Source organism: Lipotes vexillifer, unplaced genomic scaffold, assembly GCF_000442215.2.
Source record: "Lipotes vexillifer unplaced genomic scaffold, Lipotes_vexillifer_v1.1 scaffold1837, whole genome shotgun sequence".
Taxonomy (NCBI): domain Eukaryota; kingdom Metazoa; phylum Chordata; class Mammalia; order Artiodactyla; family Lipotidae; genus Lipotes; species Lipotes vexillifer.
Window position 1 is genome coordinate 6,477 of NW_006773077.1, and position 14,579 is coordinate 21,055.

General features: G+C 52.2%; 1 protein-coding gene across 1 annotated transcript in view; it reads left to right on the forward strand.

The window, feature by feature from the left end:
* LOC103069229 (mucin-4-like) overlaps positions 1-14,579 on the forward strand; it is a 30,732-nt gene that overhangs the window by 6,409 nt on the left and 9,744 nt on the right. The window contains exons 3-16 of the mRNA XM_007448011.1: positions 831-964; positions 1,848-2,012; positions 2,762-2,917; positions 4,035-4,165; positions 5,644-5,732; positions 7,471-7,650; positions 7,834-7,959; positions 8,716-8,835; positions 9,182-9,390; positions 10,357-10,447; positions 10,907-11,074; positions 11,651-11,752; positions 12,171-12,404; positions 13,502-13,639. Of these exons, the coding sequence (XP_007448073.1) occupies positions 831-964; positions 1,848-2,012; positions 2,762-2,917; positions 4,035-4,165; positions 5,644-5,732; positions 7,471-7,650; positions 7,834-7,959; positions 8,716-8,835; positions 9,182-9,390; positions 10,357-10,447; positions 10,907-11,074; positions 11,651-11,752; positions 12,171-12,404; positions 13,502-13,639 (2,043 nt within the window). The remainder of the gene's footprint in view (positions 1-830; positions 965-1,847; positions 2,013-2,761; positions 2,918-4,034; positions 4,166-5,643; positions 5,733-7,470; positions 7,651-7,833; positions 7,960-8,715; positions 8,836-9,181; positions 9,391-10,356; positions 10,448-10,906; positions 11,075-11,650; positions 11,753-12,170; positions 12,405-13,501; positions 13,640-14,579) is intronic.

Below are 14,579 nucleotides of genomic sequence, written 5' to 3' on the forward strand. Positions count from 1 at the left end.
TGAATAGGAGCTGGGGTAGCGGAAGTGCCCCAGGCAGGCAGGAGGGCCTGAACAGCTGGAATAAAGGCATGGACAGGAAAAGCAGTCCTAGTGTTACATGGGGAGGAGATCCGTAAAGCATTTGGGGTTACCAGAAGTGAGGGGAAGGGTGCTGAGAAGCAAAGCTGTCATGTGAGGGAATCTTGTAGATAACAGGCACCAGGGAGGACGTGGCGTGATTTACATTTATGAACAGTGCCATGGTGGCTGGGGTGGGGGATGAATTTGCAGGAGGCCAGGAGAGCAGTGTAGAGACTGCTGCAGTATTCCAAGCCACACCAGGGGAGGGCTGCCAGTATGGAAAGGAGGAGGCCCATTTGAGAAATGTTTAGGACAAGGTTTCTCAAACTGGAGCCCAAGGACCTCCATGGGGGATCTGATGACAAATTCTACGGGGATTTTAAGTTTACCTAGAGAAATACCATCTTAGGGAATAAGTCTCATTCTGTGAAATGATCTTTCAATTACTCATCTTCACTACATTGGAGGAATTTTGTCTTTTCACTCTTAAAAGAATTTTGAGTACCATAACTGGTACAGAATAATTTGTTGGTATTCTGACAGCAGAACCTGTTTTTCTTCAAACTGGGGAAGGCTGAGCGTACCATTTCAGGGGTAAAATGAGGAGATGGGTTGAATGCAAGTGGAGAGAGGAGTCCTTGATGGCTCCCACTTAGGGGAACAGGGGGCAAGAGTGGAGGAGCAGCTTGGGGACACTCTTGGGGGCCCCTACCAGCCCTGATGACATCAGGGCCCATGAGAACTTCCTGCTCCTCTTTGTACCGGCCCAGGCGTTTCCCTCTTCCCCTATGGGCTGTGTGCTGGAGACCAGGAGTTTGTGAAGAGGACTGTGGACTTCACCTCGCCACTCTTCAAACCCCAGATTGGCTTCCCCCTCGGCTCCTTTCTCCGAGATTCCCTCTATGTGAGTCCCCGACTGCAGCCCAAAGGGCAGGACCCATGACCTGCATTCCGCGGGCTTTGCTTCTCCCTCTAAGCCTCAGAGACATCCCTGTGAACATGACCATGACCAACCATGACCATGACCGAGCAGGAGAATGGAAACAATGCTGGTCAGGCACCTACTGTGTCCCTGCCGCTAGCTCAGTTTGCATGCACCATCTTTAATGATAGGGCACCAGCTGAAGAAGACAGGGAGCTAGGCAAGGCCTCCCCACCCAGGTGGACAGAATTGTTGTCACCTCAGTAGAGAGGTGCCGGGGCCCAGTAAGCTCTCCACCGTTTTCACGGGCCCTTTTATTGAGTAGGACGCTCTGCTTGGGAAAATTGACTCTTTGATGCTGTTCACATTTTCTATAATTATTTCCTGGTTCCCTGGTCCAAGTATTGTTACTTCATGTCTCCCAGAGGAGAGCTGAATGGCAGTCGTGGCCCTCAGTGAGGGGGCTGAGTCAGGACACACTGTGAAAGGGTGACACAGCGATGGGGTGAGGGTATCAATTCTTTTAGCTCTAACGGATATAGCACAAGCTTCAGGGGTGGGACTAAGGGGATTTACCCAGAGATGTCTGCTCTATGATGATGGGCTGGTCTATAGATGAGTCTGCCACTAAAGCAGGACAAAACCTACCACCTTAGGAAGGACTTAGGATGTGAGGAATGGCCTAAGGTTGAAGAGTATTTGTGGGAGAACTATGTACAGGGCCTCTCCCGGCAGGCAGGGAGATGGTGAGACCTTCCAGAGGTTGTTGAAATCTCTGAAGTTCTACCCTCATGCATCCCAGGAGCTGACCCAAGGCTGAGATGTTCCCTCCCTGAATGCTAACCAGAAGAACCTTTGTGCTCAGTTCACAGATAATGGCCAAATCATTTTTCTGGAGTCAGAGTACCAGATTTTCTCCTACCCCAACCCTCCCCTTAGAGGCTTTACAGCCTGGGATCCTGTGGCCCTGGTGGCTCCATTCTGGGACGATGCTGATTTCTCCAGCAGCCGGGGAACCATATTTTACCAGGTGGGCCTTTCAAAGCTCAGCACTCAGGGTCCTGTAGCAGCCAAGGAGAGACAAAGGGCTGTGTGGAGGACCTTGAAAGTGCTCCAGCTATCACAGCCCGGGCTCAGTGTGGGCAGGGATTGAAGCTTAAATATGTGGGTGGGAAGGAAGCAGACTAGGACACAACCACAGGAAGACTGCAGGTGACAGAGATGCGGTGCAGCGATCCATGGTTTGATTTTAGAATGAGGTTGTAGGGGTCCATCCTAACAAGGCTGAATCAAGCAGGGACCCTGCATGTGCTCCTGGGTGGGGTTTATGACTCCAATCAATGGGAGGTACCAGCACAATGAAAGCTACCGCAGGCGAATGTGGATCGTGCCCCTGCCACAGACAAGGCACTGTAGAAGGTCCAAAGGTGAAGAAATACATGCCTGTCTTCAAGGAGCCTTCAGCTGGACATAGGGAGGTACAAATGGGCGCAGGTGGCTGCACAGTCAGAGCCAGTTTATGCTAAGAGATGCACAAGTTCAAGTCCAGAAGATTTGGGTTTCTGGGCCTCGACTCTCCACTCCACACACCCCAGGTTTCCCTGTGGTCTGAATTTGGATCTATCTTAAGGTCACAGGCACTAACTGTGAAAATGTAGGCCTGGGAAGGGGAAGGATGGGAGACACAGGTGGGTTAAAGTGAGCAGAAAGTGGGGGATCCCTCAGGAGTATTGAGCTGGGACCCTAATTTCCTTGTCCGTATCTGCCTTCTTTTTCTAGGAATACGAGACTCTCTATGATGAATACAACCTGCTAGTGAGGGAGGTGGAGTCTTGGATTAAAAGGTTAACAAACACCTGGAACTACAAAGCCAGGTGGACGCTAAAGGTCACGTGGGTCCACGTTCCCCCCTATCCTGCCTGGGGAACCATCGGGGTGAGTGGACCAATGGGCACTTCCCTGTGAACCATCTGGAAGTCAGACATCCTAGAATCCTAGGCAGGGCCCACTCTTCTAAACTCCTCTCTGACTCAAGGACAGATGGCTGATTATAGCCCTCCCCTCCGGGCCCACCTCCCCGCCTCCCCATCCCCCATCCCTCCACCTCCAACCATCCCCCCACACCCGCCCTGTTTCCTGAGCACTTATCACGTGCCAGGTGTGCCTCAGGGCTTCGCTTACATGACATCACGCCAGCCCAGAGCTCTGGGTATTAGGAGTTGAAACATGGGACAAGAAATTTCTGTTAGTCAAAAGTGGCTGCCTATTGGCAATTTTATATGGCTCAACCTAGTATTATTACCCACATATTAGAGATGAGGGAGGTGATGGCTAGAGAGGTTAAGCAACTTGCTCATGGTCACCCAGCTAGGAAATGACAAAGCCAGGCCTAGAACTGAGGTTTTTCTGACTCCACACTCTGGCTCTCAACCGAAATGCATCCAGTGGAAGGGGGCACACCACAGGCTCTCCTTAATCTTCTCTCTGGGGCCTCACCGCTCGGACAGTCACAAAGTTATTCCTTGTGTCTGGTCTAAAAAGTCACTCATTTCTTCATTGGCTCAACAAGTTCATTGCTTACCTCCTTTGTACAAGCCCAGTGCTTGACACCCACCTTCAGAGAACCTCCAGTCTCACCTGCATGGTCCTCCACGCTATTTAGGGTGAGGGGACGTTCGGACAATATCCTTAAATATCCCAGAGGAAGTTCCTCAGGCCTCTCCCAGCTCTCGAGTGTCTTGGCTAACCTCTCAGGTTACTGAAGCTTTCTCATACAGACCCTCTTCTAACTGGATTCTAACCCAGAGTCCTTTACCTTCCCTCCCTGGAAAGAAGTCACAAAGAAGGCGAATCTACCATGGCAGGTGCTTTGACAGTTAGGGTGAAATCTGTGCATAATTCCAAACTTGGTTATATTTTAAGCCCATGCCTTTGCTCTGGGTAGGCCAGGAAAAGGTGACGTGGATGTGGTGGGGGTGGGGGGTGGGATGGGTGGTGGGACATCCCAGATCTCTCACAGGCATCCCTATGTCTGTCTCCTACCAACCCCCAGACCAACACCTACCAGGCCATCCTTTCCACAGACGGGAGCAGGTCCTACGCCATGTTTCTCTACCAAAGCGGCGGTATGCAGTGGGATGTGACCCGGCGCCCAGGCAACCCCGTCCTGATGGGCTTCTCCAGGTAGGACAGGGAGGGGCTGTCAGCCCTGAGCAGATAATTGGAGCCCTGCAGAGCAGGGCTTGCGCTGCACACACACTTCATCCACCCCAGGACAAGGCAGGATTCCTCCTTGCCAATGCTTCTGACTCACACAGACTCCAGTTCCCATTTCTTGCTGTTTCAGATTAAAAGATCCCTATTCACCCTGCCATTCTCTCTCCTACCCCAATCTCCGTGCACAGTGATAATAATTCCCAGAGCTTTCACTTCTAGGCTCTCCACTGACATTAGCTGACCTCTCTCGACTTCTCAAATATCATCACAATAACAGCCAACATTTATTACACCAAGTACTTAACAGGCATTATTTCATCTGACTATCACAACAACATCATGAAGGAGATGCCATTTACTACCCATTCTGCAGGTAAGGAAACTGAGGTACAAATAGACAAGTCATTGCCCAAAGTCACAGAGCTGGGAAGTGGCAAAGCAGGAAGTTGAATCCAAAATATAATGCTGAAATCTGCCTTCCTGACTTCTGATGGGCTGAGAATTAACCTCTCGCCCAGGGGCACCAACAGCTTGTGTGGGGTCAGTGGCAAAGATGGAGAGCAGAGAGATGGATGGCGCGTGGATGCGGGCGTGGGTTCCCAAGTGTGGAGATGGCTCATTCTCTGACACAACAGCTCCGAACCATGGTGTGTGTGCAATCAGTTGTGAAGGTCACATGTAATTTGTTACTGGTAATTGCTGCAAGGGTTTTTCTCCGAGAGTGTGTTCAGGATCGCTCCTATAAATACATTGCTTTCACTTGCTTTTTGATGTGCCCTGGAGGAGAAAGTAGCGGAATTATCCAACTTAGCTAGGAATTTCACACCATTCTGAGTGCACCCACGGAAGGTGTCATGCCCATGTGCCTCATCTGTTCTGTGTCAAAGGGGAGAAAGGATCCGGAGTCGCTGCTCTGAGGCATGCACCCAGAGAGGCTGAGAGCTCTGCTCCAGGGTTTCCTCCTTCCTGGAGCAGCGCTTAAACACCACCCCGGGGTGTGTGGGGAGGGGCGGAGCACCCATTGCCCAGGTCCTCCTAACTCAGAGACTGCTCTTAACCCTCACAACCAGCCGTCCCCTACAGCGCCCCCTCTCCAACCCCTAGTTGAAGGGGAACTAACAGGAAGGAGGCCTGAGCTGTTTCTTTCAACCCCCTGTCTCAGGACCAGTTTCCTGCAGTTCTCCATCCGATGTGGAATAAATTAGGGCCTCCTACCCCTGCCCCATCCGCCTCCTTCCCTCTCCTGCTTAGCGCTGGGAGTCAGGGATTCTGGCTGCCTGGCTGACCAACTGACTGAATAGCTGACTGACCAGCTGATAACTAATGACTGGCTGGACCGAGTGGGTGACTGGCTGACTGACCGGCCAGATGAATGAGTAACTTGCCGACTGAGGGGAAGGACTGTGTGTGTGACAGAGGCCAAAGATTCTCTCCTTTGCCTGCAGTGGAGATGGGTATTTCAAAAATAGCCCGTTGACATTCCAGCCAGTGTGGAAAAAGTATCGTCCAGACCAGTTCCTGGATTCCAGCTCAGGTAAAAGCGCCACCTTATCACACTGGAGGGATTCAAGTCCTCTTCTGTCTCGCACTCCGTGTGCCATGACAGTCCTAGAGGGGCGGCTCCCTTGTATCTCCACCATCCCAAAGGGTGTTTCCAGCACAATCCGACCTCCCACAGGCGGAATCCAGACTTGGCACTGCCCAGGGAGCAGCGTACCTCCCGCACCCTCACGCAGTACAGTCTTCTCCCTGGAATGAGCCAAACCCAGGAGGGCTATGTGAGGGGGCCCAGATCCTGAAAGTGAGGACGGGGTACAGCAGGAGGTGGGGACGTGAATGAGCAGTTAGGAAAATTCTCCAAGTGTCCTGTCCTAGAGCTGGAGAGAGAACCCAGATGAGATCCCTTAATGGATCTACCAAAAAGGAGTTCCAGGGGATCTAACATCCATTCAGTCATCATTTATTGAGTACCTGCTGTGTGCTGGACACAGTGCTAAGAGCCACAAGTATGAAAAAAGATAAAGACCAGCTATGTTGGTCTCAGAGAGCTCTTACTCTGGTAAGAAGGCCAGTACTTTAGGTCCCATGGGCCTCCTCTATGACTTGTACTGTCTGGTGGCCCCAAAGGGAAAGAAATTACAGTTTCCAAAATGTGATAGAACAAAAGATATTTTAGCATTAGAAATTAGCCATGTAAACTGTGAAGCATAAATCCAGTTCTATTTGTTCTGTGGCAAGAAATTCTGGTAAACAGAAGCTGAGTCAAATCATGAGTGCCATCTTGTGGAGAAAGCTATCCTATCAGATTAAGTCCCTTCTATCCAGATGCATCTGCTTGTGATGTAGGGGGCACAATGTGATTGTGCGTGTGTTTGGGGGAAGAGTATCTAGTGTATTTCCCTTGATACCAGGCCATTGTGGAGAAGATACACGAACAGCTAATCATAAACAATGATTATCCTTTTCAAAACCTTATCAAACTGTAGTTATCTTGATAATTTCTTCTTTTGTGTGGGAACAGGATCAAAATCTAATACATTATGTCCTATTGCATTTTTTTGTACTCTGGAGCCCCATTTCTCACTCATGCAGCTGGGGTGGGTGGTAAGTAACTTACAGGTAATTAAAGGTCTATTTAAAGTTCAAACCCCCTTCAGGATTTCTTCTCCCAATTACTTCTCGTTTCCAAGGATGGCATCTGGGCACAGAGGAAGCTTCCTCAGCCTCGTATTGTTGGAGCAAGCGTCTGCTTCATGTGCCACCTTCCCTGTGGCTCCCCAGCTGACCTCTGAGCCTCAGCCTCCATCCTGGCTGCTTTGGCCACTGGCATGTCTGTGCAAGTGTCTGAGCACGTGGCTGGTGGCTGGTGGCATCACTCACTGAGATATAGGGTGCATGAGGAGAAACTGGTTTGGGGGGATTGGCAGGTATTGGAGTTTAGAGTAGCAGACATGAGGGTAGAGAATGGGGTGGAGTGAAGCTCAGGGCCAGGGTTTGGTTCTGAGTTGGGTATAGGTGAGCTCTCCCTGCCCGGCACTTGTCCCAGGGTTTCACCCTAAGATCCAAGCTTTGGGATTTTGACCGTCACATCAAAGGGGCCTTTGGGGAGGAATCCCTGCCAGTCTCAGTTGGGTTCATCCCTGGAAGAGCTGTCCAGAGTTGGGGGAGTGACATACAGAGGGTACATTTATGAGTTTTGCTTGTCCCTAAAGCTAAATCAGAGCTTGTGGCCCCAGGCCCTGGGAGAACCCCTTCTTCCTCTGCTCCCCCAGGCCTCCGAGGGCTGCAAATCTACAAGCTACACAAGGAAGAAAAGCCCAACTACCGTCTCCAGTGCCTGCAGTGGTTGAAGAGACAGTCTCAGTGGCCCAGCTGGGGCTGGAACCAGATCTCCTGCCCGTGTTCCTGGAGTCAGGGACTATGGGACTTGAGATTCCAGCCCATCAACATAGGTGACGCCTCCTTCCTATCTCTCGAGGCACCCCCAGTGTCCCCCACAAGCCCACCCCCTCCCTCTGGCCATGCCTGACCTTTCCCTTGCGGGGCACCCTCAGTTCCTCCCTGGAAGCACCCCAACCCCACTGCCACCACCACCACGGGCATCCTGGGCCTGAGTGTGTCTGGGCTTGTTGCAGCCTGGTCGGGCCTTGGCAGCAGGCAGCTGTGCAGCTTCTCTTCCTGGCGAGGGGGCGTGTGCTGCAGCTACGGACCCTGGGGAGAGCTTCTCCAAGGCTGGAGAGTGCAGAGTCCTTGGCAGTTTGGTAAGTGTGTTCGCGGAAAACTCAACCCCGCCTTTTCTGGAGCTTTCTGTTCTTCACTGTCAGAGGCGAGCTTGGGCTCCACGTCAGCAGTGGGACCCACAGAATGAAGCCTCTTGTCCCCATTTCCTCCCAGCTGCTTCCCCTCAATTTCCTGATCTTGTAAGATTAGGAAGTTTCCGACATCCCTTCCAGCTGTCATCCTAGGGATTTCTGACTGAGTTCCTCTTGCCCCATCTCCACTTGGCCCATAGCCCCAGCCCAGAGTAGGGGCATCTTTCTAGGGAAGGGGAGGGGCCTGGTCTGACCCAGATCAGCAGGCTGCCTGGAGGAAGACATGGGGTCGTTTCCCGCAGAGACCTTCCAAAGGAGCTAGAGAGGACAGGATTGGGGGCCCAGGGTAAGCATGTGCTCCCCACCTCCTTCCTGCAATCTCAGCAGCCTCCTTAGTCCCCAGACGATCAGCCACAGCCTCCCACTCCCAGCGCTTGGAGAGCGGTGGGACTCAGCGCCCCTCACTCCAAGAAAGGAAGGACCCTGTGCCTGCCCACCAGAGGCTTTGCTCCACGTGGCTCTGACAAGCCCACAAGGGACATAGTAACTGGTCAATGGCCTAAGGTCATTAAGCAGGATGGGATCTGAACTCATGTGGGCCTGATTTGCCAACCATGCCCTTGCCGCCCACATCATCCTGCCCAAACCTCCCAGCTGGGTCCTGCAGGTCCCTCATCTCCCCCAACCCGCTGCTCTTCCCCACAGACCAAGAACTGGAGCCGCAGAATTGGTGTTGCAGTTTCAACGACAAGCCCTCCTTCTGTGCCCTGTACCAGCTCAGGAGGCCCCGCGTCAGCTGCGCTGGGTACCAGCCCCCGAGGCCAGGTGAGGCTGCTGGAGCCCAGCCCTGGGGCAGGGCTGAAGTGGAAGATCTGGGGAGGGGTAGCCTCTCGGGGTCTGGATCAGGGAGGCACAAGCTTCCTGGGGCAGCGCTGTGACCACAAGGGAAGGTGGAGGTGTGTGCGGAGTGTGGCAGAGGAGGGACTTCACACATGGCCCTGCGGAGCGGGAGGTGTGGTAGGTGGGGAGGTAATGAGAAGACATGAGGGGGCACACAAGCACAAGAGGGCTTTCAGGGAGGGTTAAATGCTCCATGAGCACCTCTCCAGGCTGAAGCCTCCCAGGTCTTTCCCTGGTCTGCCCTGCGAATCTGGTACCTCCTTTGTTCCAGCCTGGATGTTTGGGGACCCCCACATCACCACCTTGGATGGTGCCAATTACACCTTCAATGGGCTGGGAGACTTCCTGCTGGTCCGGACCCGGGATAGAAACTCCTCCTTCCTGCTGCAGGGCCGCACTGCCCAGACCGGCTCGGCCCAGGCCACCAACTTCATTGCCTTCGCCGCTGAATACAACTCCAGCAGCCTGGACCCCATCACGGTGAGTGGGGCTGGGGCCCTCCCCTCGCAGGGAGTCTTTAGCTGAGGGACCTTCAGCCGGAGACTGAGGCCCCAGAGGAGAAAGAGAAGGAAGAAGGGAAGGCAGCAGGAGGGAGGGAGGACGCATCCTGCCAGCGCAGTGGTTCAGATTAGGAGTTTGGGATTAACACACATACACACTACTGTATATAAAATAGATCGCCAACAAGGACCTACTATATAGCCCAGGGAACTATACTCAATATTTTGTAATAACCTATAAGGGAAGAGAATCTGAAGAATTATATATATATATTCTTCATATACATATATGTCTGAATTGCTGTGCTGTACACCTGAAACTAACATGGTATTGTAAATCAACTATTCTTCAATAAAAATAAATAAATAATTTAAAAAAGAGTCAACCCGGGAGACACAGGATTAGGGTCCTGGCTGTGAGCCTGAAGACACAACTTAACTTCTAGTGCCTCTTTTTCCTTAGAGTAAACTGGGGATGATAATATTACCTACCTCACAGGGCCGTTGTGAGATTTAAAAGCTAATCTATGGGGCTTCCCTGGTGGCGCAGTGGTTGTGAGTCCACCTGCCGATGCAGGGGACACGGGTTCGTGCCCCGGTCCGGGAAGATCCCACATGCCGCGGAGCGGCTGGGCCCGTGAGCCGTGGCCACTGGGCCTGCGCGTCCAGAGCCTGTGCTCCGCAACGGCAGAGGCCACAACAGTGAGAGGCCCGCGTACCGCAAAAACAAAAAACAAAAAAAAAGCTAATCTATGAAACATGCCTCGCTCAGAGCCTGGCCCATGCCAAGCGCCTCACACATGGTAGCTAGCATCACCTCATGGTCACACTCCCCATCACCTTCACCTTCACCCAAGCCCCAGGCTCTGAGCTCTGCGCAGCCTCCTTCCTCAGTTTCTGGGCCCACCTGCAGGTCGGTCTTAGGCCTCTGCCAATTCCCTTCCAGGTTCAATGGCTCCTTGAGCCCAGTGACACAATCCACGTTCGGCTCAACAACCAGACTGTAACATTTGATACTAACCGTGAAGGTGCAAAAGGTAGGCTGGGGACAGCCGTCAGCTGCCCTCTCCTGCTACCCTGGGTCAGGATCAGCAGGGTGCCCAGCACCAGGGAGAGGGGAGCTGGGGCGGAGAGGCAGTGGTATCGGAGTAGAGCAGCGTGGTCACCACCCCTGCTGTCCCTCCAGCAGCTGGGCCTGAGCAGTTTCTTCACCAGAGCTGGGCCTTAAACTTTCCCTCCTCACTTCTCTCCTTCCCCTGAGGCCGTGACAGCCTCTCTACAGACAGCCCGTCCTCAGTCCCCAGGGAGAAGGGGGTGGGGTGGGCCTTGAAATTGTCCTTTGAGTGTGGTTTGGGGCCACTGGAATAGGACCCTGCAGGGCATCTCCCAGTTGCTCTTAGTCTCCTCTCTGCATCTTGAAACTTCACTACTGCCAAGTCTTGGGCCTCCAGGGCTCCATCACTGGCTTTTTCCTCATTTGTCTCCCAACATTCCAGGCCAGGAGATGTTCAACACCTCTGGAGTTGTAATGACCCGCAATGGCTCCACGGTATCAGCCAACTTTGATGGGGCAGTGACCATCTCAGTGATCGCTCTCTCCAACATCCTCCACGCGTCCTGCAGCCTCTCAGAGGAGTATCAGAACCACACAGAGGGCCTCATGGGTAAGGAACAGGCAGGAGCCTGCCCCTGCCGTAGGAGCTCAGACCCCCCCAGCCCGGAGGCAGCTCCACCTCCAGTGGGCCTGTGGACATCACAGGTGGAGTTTCCTTTCTCAGCCTCCTTGGAACAGAGCCTGAGGGTACAGAGCATCAGGGAAGGAGGAGGAAGGTAGCTCTTCAGCTACCTCTGAGGCTCACTTCCCATCCTCCTGAAGCTCCGGGTCCAGGGCAGCGGAGGGGGCATCAAGGATGGGCTCTGGGGAGCATGGGGCCAGCAGCCACCCTTCCCCTCCCTCCCTCCCTCTGGCTTCACACCTTCCCGCCCTCCCCCATCCCCCACATTCCCTCCCTTCTTTCCCCACTTCCTCCTTCGTTTCCTGCTTCCCTGAAGCAGAGGGTCAGAGGCTCTGAGGCTATAGTCCTCTCCTGGCCTCCTGGAGGACTGAACCGATGACAGATGCAACTGAAAGAGGCTTCGCAGGCCCCCTACTCCCCACATCTCCATGTGACCTGTTGGATGCTCCCCAGGGAAGGGAGGGCCGCAGTCCCAGGGTGGCTGACCCCTGCTCTGTCCCTCAGGCTTCTGGAACGGCAACCCAGATGACGACTTCAGAATGCCCAATGGCTCCACCCTTCCCCCAGGGAGCTCTGAGGAGATGCTTTTTCACTATGGAATGGCCTGTGAGTCTGAGCCTCAGGGTCCCCCGGCAGATGGGGTAGGGCCAGGATGAAGGAAGCTGCCGCACTGTCTCCCTCAGGCCTGTGGGGACCAGACCTCTGTCCTCTATGAGAGGGGAGTAGGAAGGAAGAGACCTGAGGATGCTGGTGCCACCACAGATTTGTCCCCTCCACCCCAGATTTGTCCCCTCCACTTCCGTCCCACCTGCGTCTCTCTACCTGGAAGAGAGGACAAGGAAGTTGGGTAGCCCTCACTCACGAGAGCGGGGACTTCCAGACTCAGAAGGTGGAAGTCACTCTGTCCTTCCACATACCCCTCCCCCACCCAAACCATATAAAGTAAGGGTAAGGGGTGGACACAGCAGAAATATAGCTGGAGTCCCACCCTGGTGCCACCACCATCGCACCTTGTGTGTTTTAGGGGAAATCAACGGAACAAGCCTTTTTGGCAAGAGGGACGACCATTTGCCTTCCAACTTCACCCCTGTCTTCTTTTCACAACTGCCGGGAAACAAATCTTTGAATGAAAATTTGACCTCCAAGTGTAACGGAGATAGACTCTGCATCTACGATGCCCTAGCCACAGGAAACAAAAGCCTTGGACTGTACACTGGGATGCTCTTTAGAAGATACCAGCAGATGAACACCACCCTGAGTAAGTGGTATGAGGCCCAGGGAGGCATGTGCAGAGTTAGGGGGCAGATGAGGTGACCCCCTTCCATGACACTCCTTTAAGTGACACATTTTTAAAACTTAACAGATTCTTTTGCTCACGTTATTCCTCTGCTCAAACCGTCCCATGATTCCCTAGCCCTGTCCTTATGATAACCTTCAAAGCCCTATCCAATCTGGCCCCATTGCCTCTCTTCTCCTAGGACTTCGCACCTCACTCGTTCCACTCCAGCCCCACTGGCTTCTTTGTGTTCTTCACACATGCCAGGCTCACACCCAACTCCGAGACGCTGCACGTGCTATTCTCTTTGCCTAGAATGCCCTTCCCCCAGAGAGCCACAGGCTCGTCCCTCACCTCCTTCCAGTCTCTATTCAAACGTCACCTTCTCAGCAGTGCCTTTCTTGGCTAGCCTGCCTAAAATTTCACATTCACCCCCACTTCCTATTTGCCTTCCCTGCTTTATTTTTTCTCCTTAGTATCAATAACTATCTAACATATTTTCTAATTTCATAGGTATCTTTTTTATTATTTGTTCATTGCTGCATCCTTACTACCTAGAACAGTTCCAGCCATAGAGTAGATGCTAAGTAAATATTTGTTATGACTGACTGACTGAATGAATGAATAAACAGTTGTATGGAAATAGTAGGGCTCCAAAACACAGAGACCAGTGCAAAGGTTTTACTCCCTCTCCATTTCCTGACAAATGCAAAGCCCATCAGATGTTACCCTCATGGTTTACAGCCCTCTTCCAAAGGTAAAACTCCACAACGGTCTGAGCAATGCTGACCTCTGATTCACTTCATACCATGCCCAGAATAGCATTCTGATCAGGAAAGAACTTGAATCCTGTTTGAGGAGAAGATAAAAGAGAGAGTAAAGATTTGGGTGTGTGGGCAATACAACCACAACCTTCTCTGCATGTGTCTGAGAGCAGGTACACAGAATGATTCCTGCTTCTGGAGGTAGGTCACAGCCCGAGCAATGCCTCACACAAGAGAGAGGACTGAAGAAACAGGAGGCCCAGAAGGCAAGAGAGTATCTTGCCTCACACCTCGCATTCCTTCTTTGTGTCTCAGATCAGTACCCCCCGTCTATTGAGGGTCCTGATGTGATCGAAGCCTACATGGGACAGGCCAAGGTGATTAATTACACCAGCAGCACTAAGGACGTCACATTCACTCTCAGAAACAACTACACTGACTTCAAGCTCTTTGGTAAGAATCCTTGGCTGGGTCTGTAGCAGATGAGGTCACAGTCAAGCTTTGGGTAATTTTGCATTATTATACCCTGTGCAACTTCATGTCACTTTTCCATTGGAATATCCAGGACCAACATTTCTTGGGAATAATCCCTATAATTCAAATAGGTGCCCCCAGTGAATAGTAGTGATGGGCTTATGGAGATTTGGCTGGCTAGCTAGACTGCCTCTGGGCATGTACAACTGATTCAAAGATCATTTCATCTCAGTCTTATAATATGCAATCATCCTTATGCAATCAACAAATTATTAGAATAAACATAACAATTAACAAATACTAATTTAAAACATTTTCATATCTATTAAAAGAAGGATATCATATGGAACGAGATTTAAAGAAATGCAAATAACTTCATTTGGTACCTTTCTCGCTTTTTTTTTTTTTTTTTGCGGTACGCGGGCCTCTCACCGTGTGGCCTCTCCCTTTGCGGAGCACAGGCTCAGCGGCCATGGCTTACGGGCCCAGCCGCTCCGCGGCATGTGGGATCTTCCCAGACCGGGGCACGAACCCGCATCTCCTGCATCGGCAGGCAGACTCTCAACCACTGCGCCACCAGGGAAGCCCTTCTCACTATCTTTATGTTTGTCAACCATGTTTACTTCACTGTGCCTCTCTTTATCTGCTTTTCTGCGCTGGGACCAAGCAAAGCTTCATCTTTCCCTCCCAGTAATGGTGTGAAGACCCAGTTTCAGGCCTGTAACCATGATCTGGGTCAAGAGTCAAAGCCCAGGGAATTCCCTGGCAGTCCAGCCATTAAGAGTCGGCACTTTCACTGCTGTGGGCCCGGGCTCAATCCCTGGTTGGGGAACTAACATCCCACAAACCACGAGGCACGGCAAAAAAAAAAAAAAAAAAAGTGCCAAAAAAAAAAAAAGCCAAAGACAAAAGGATGTAG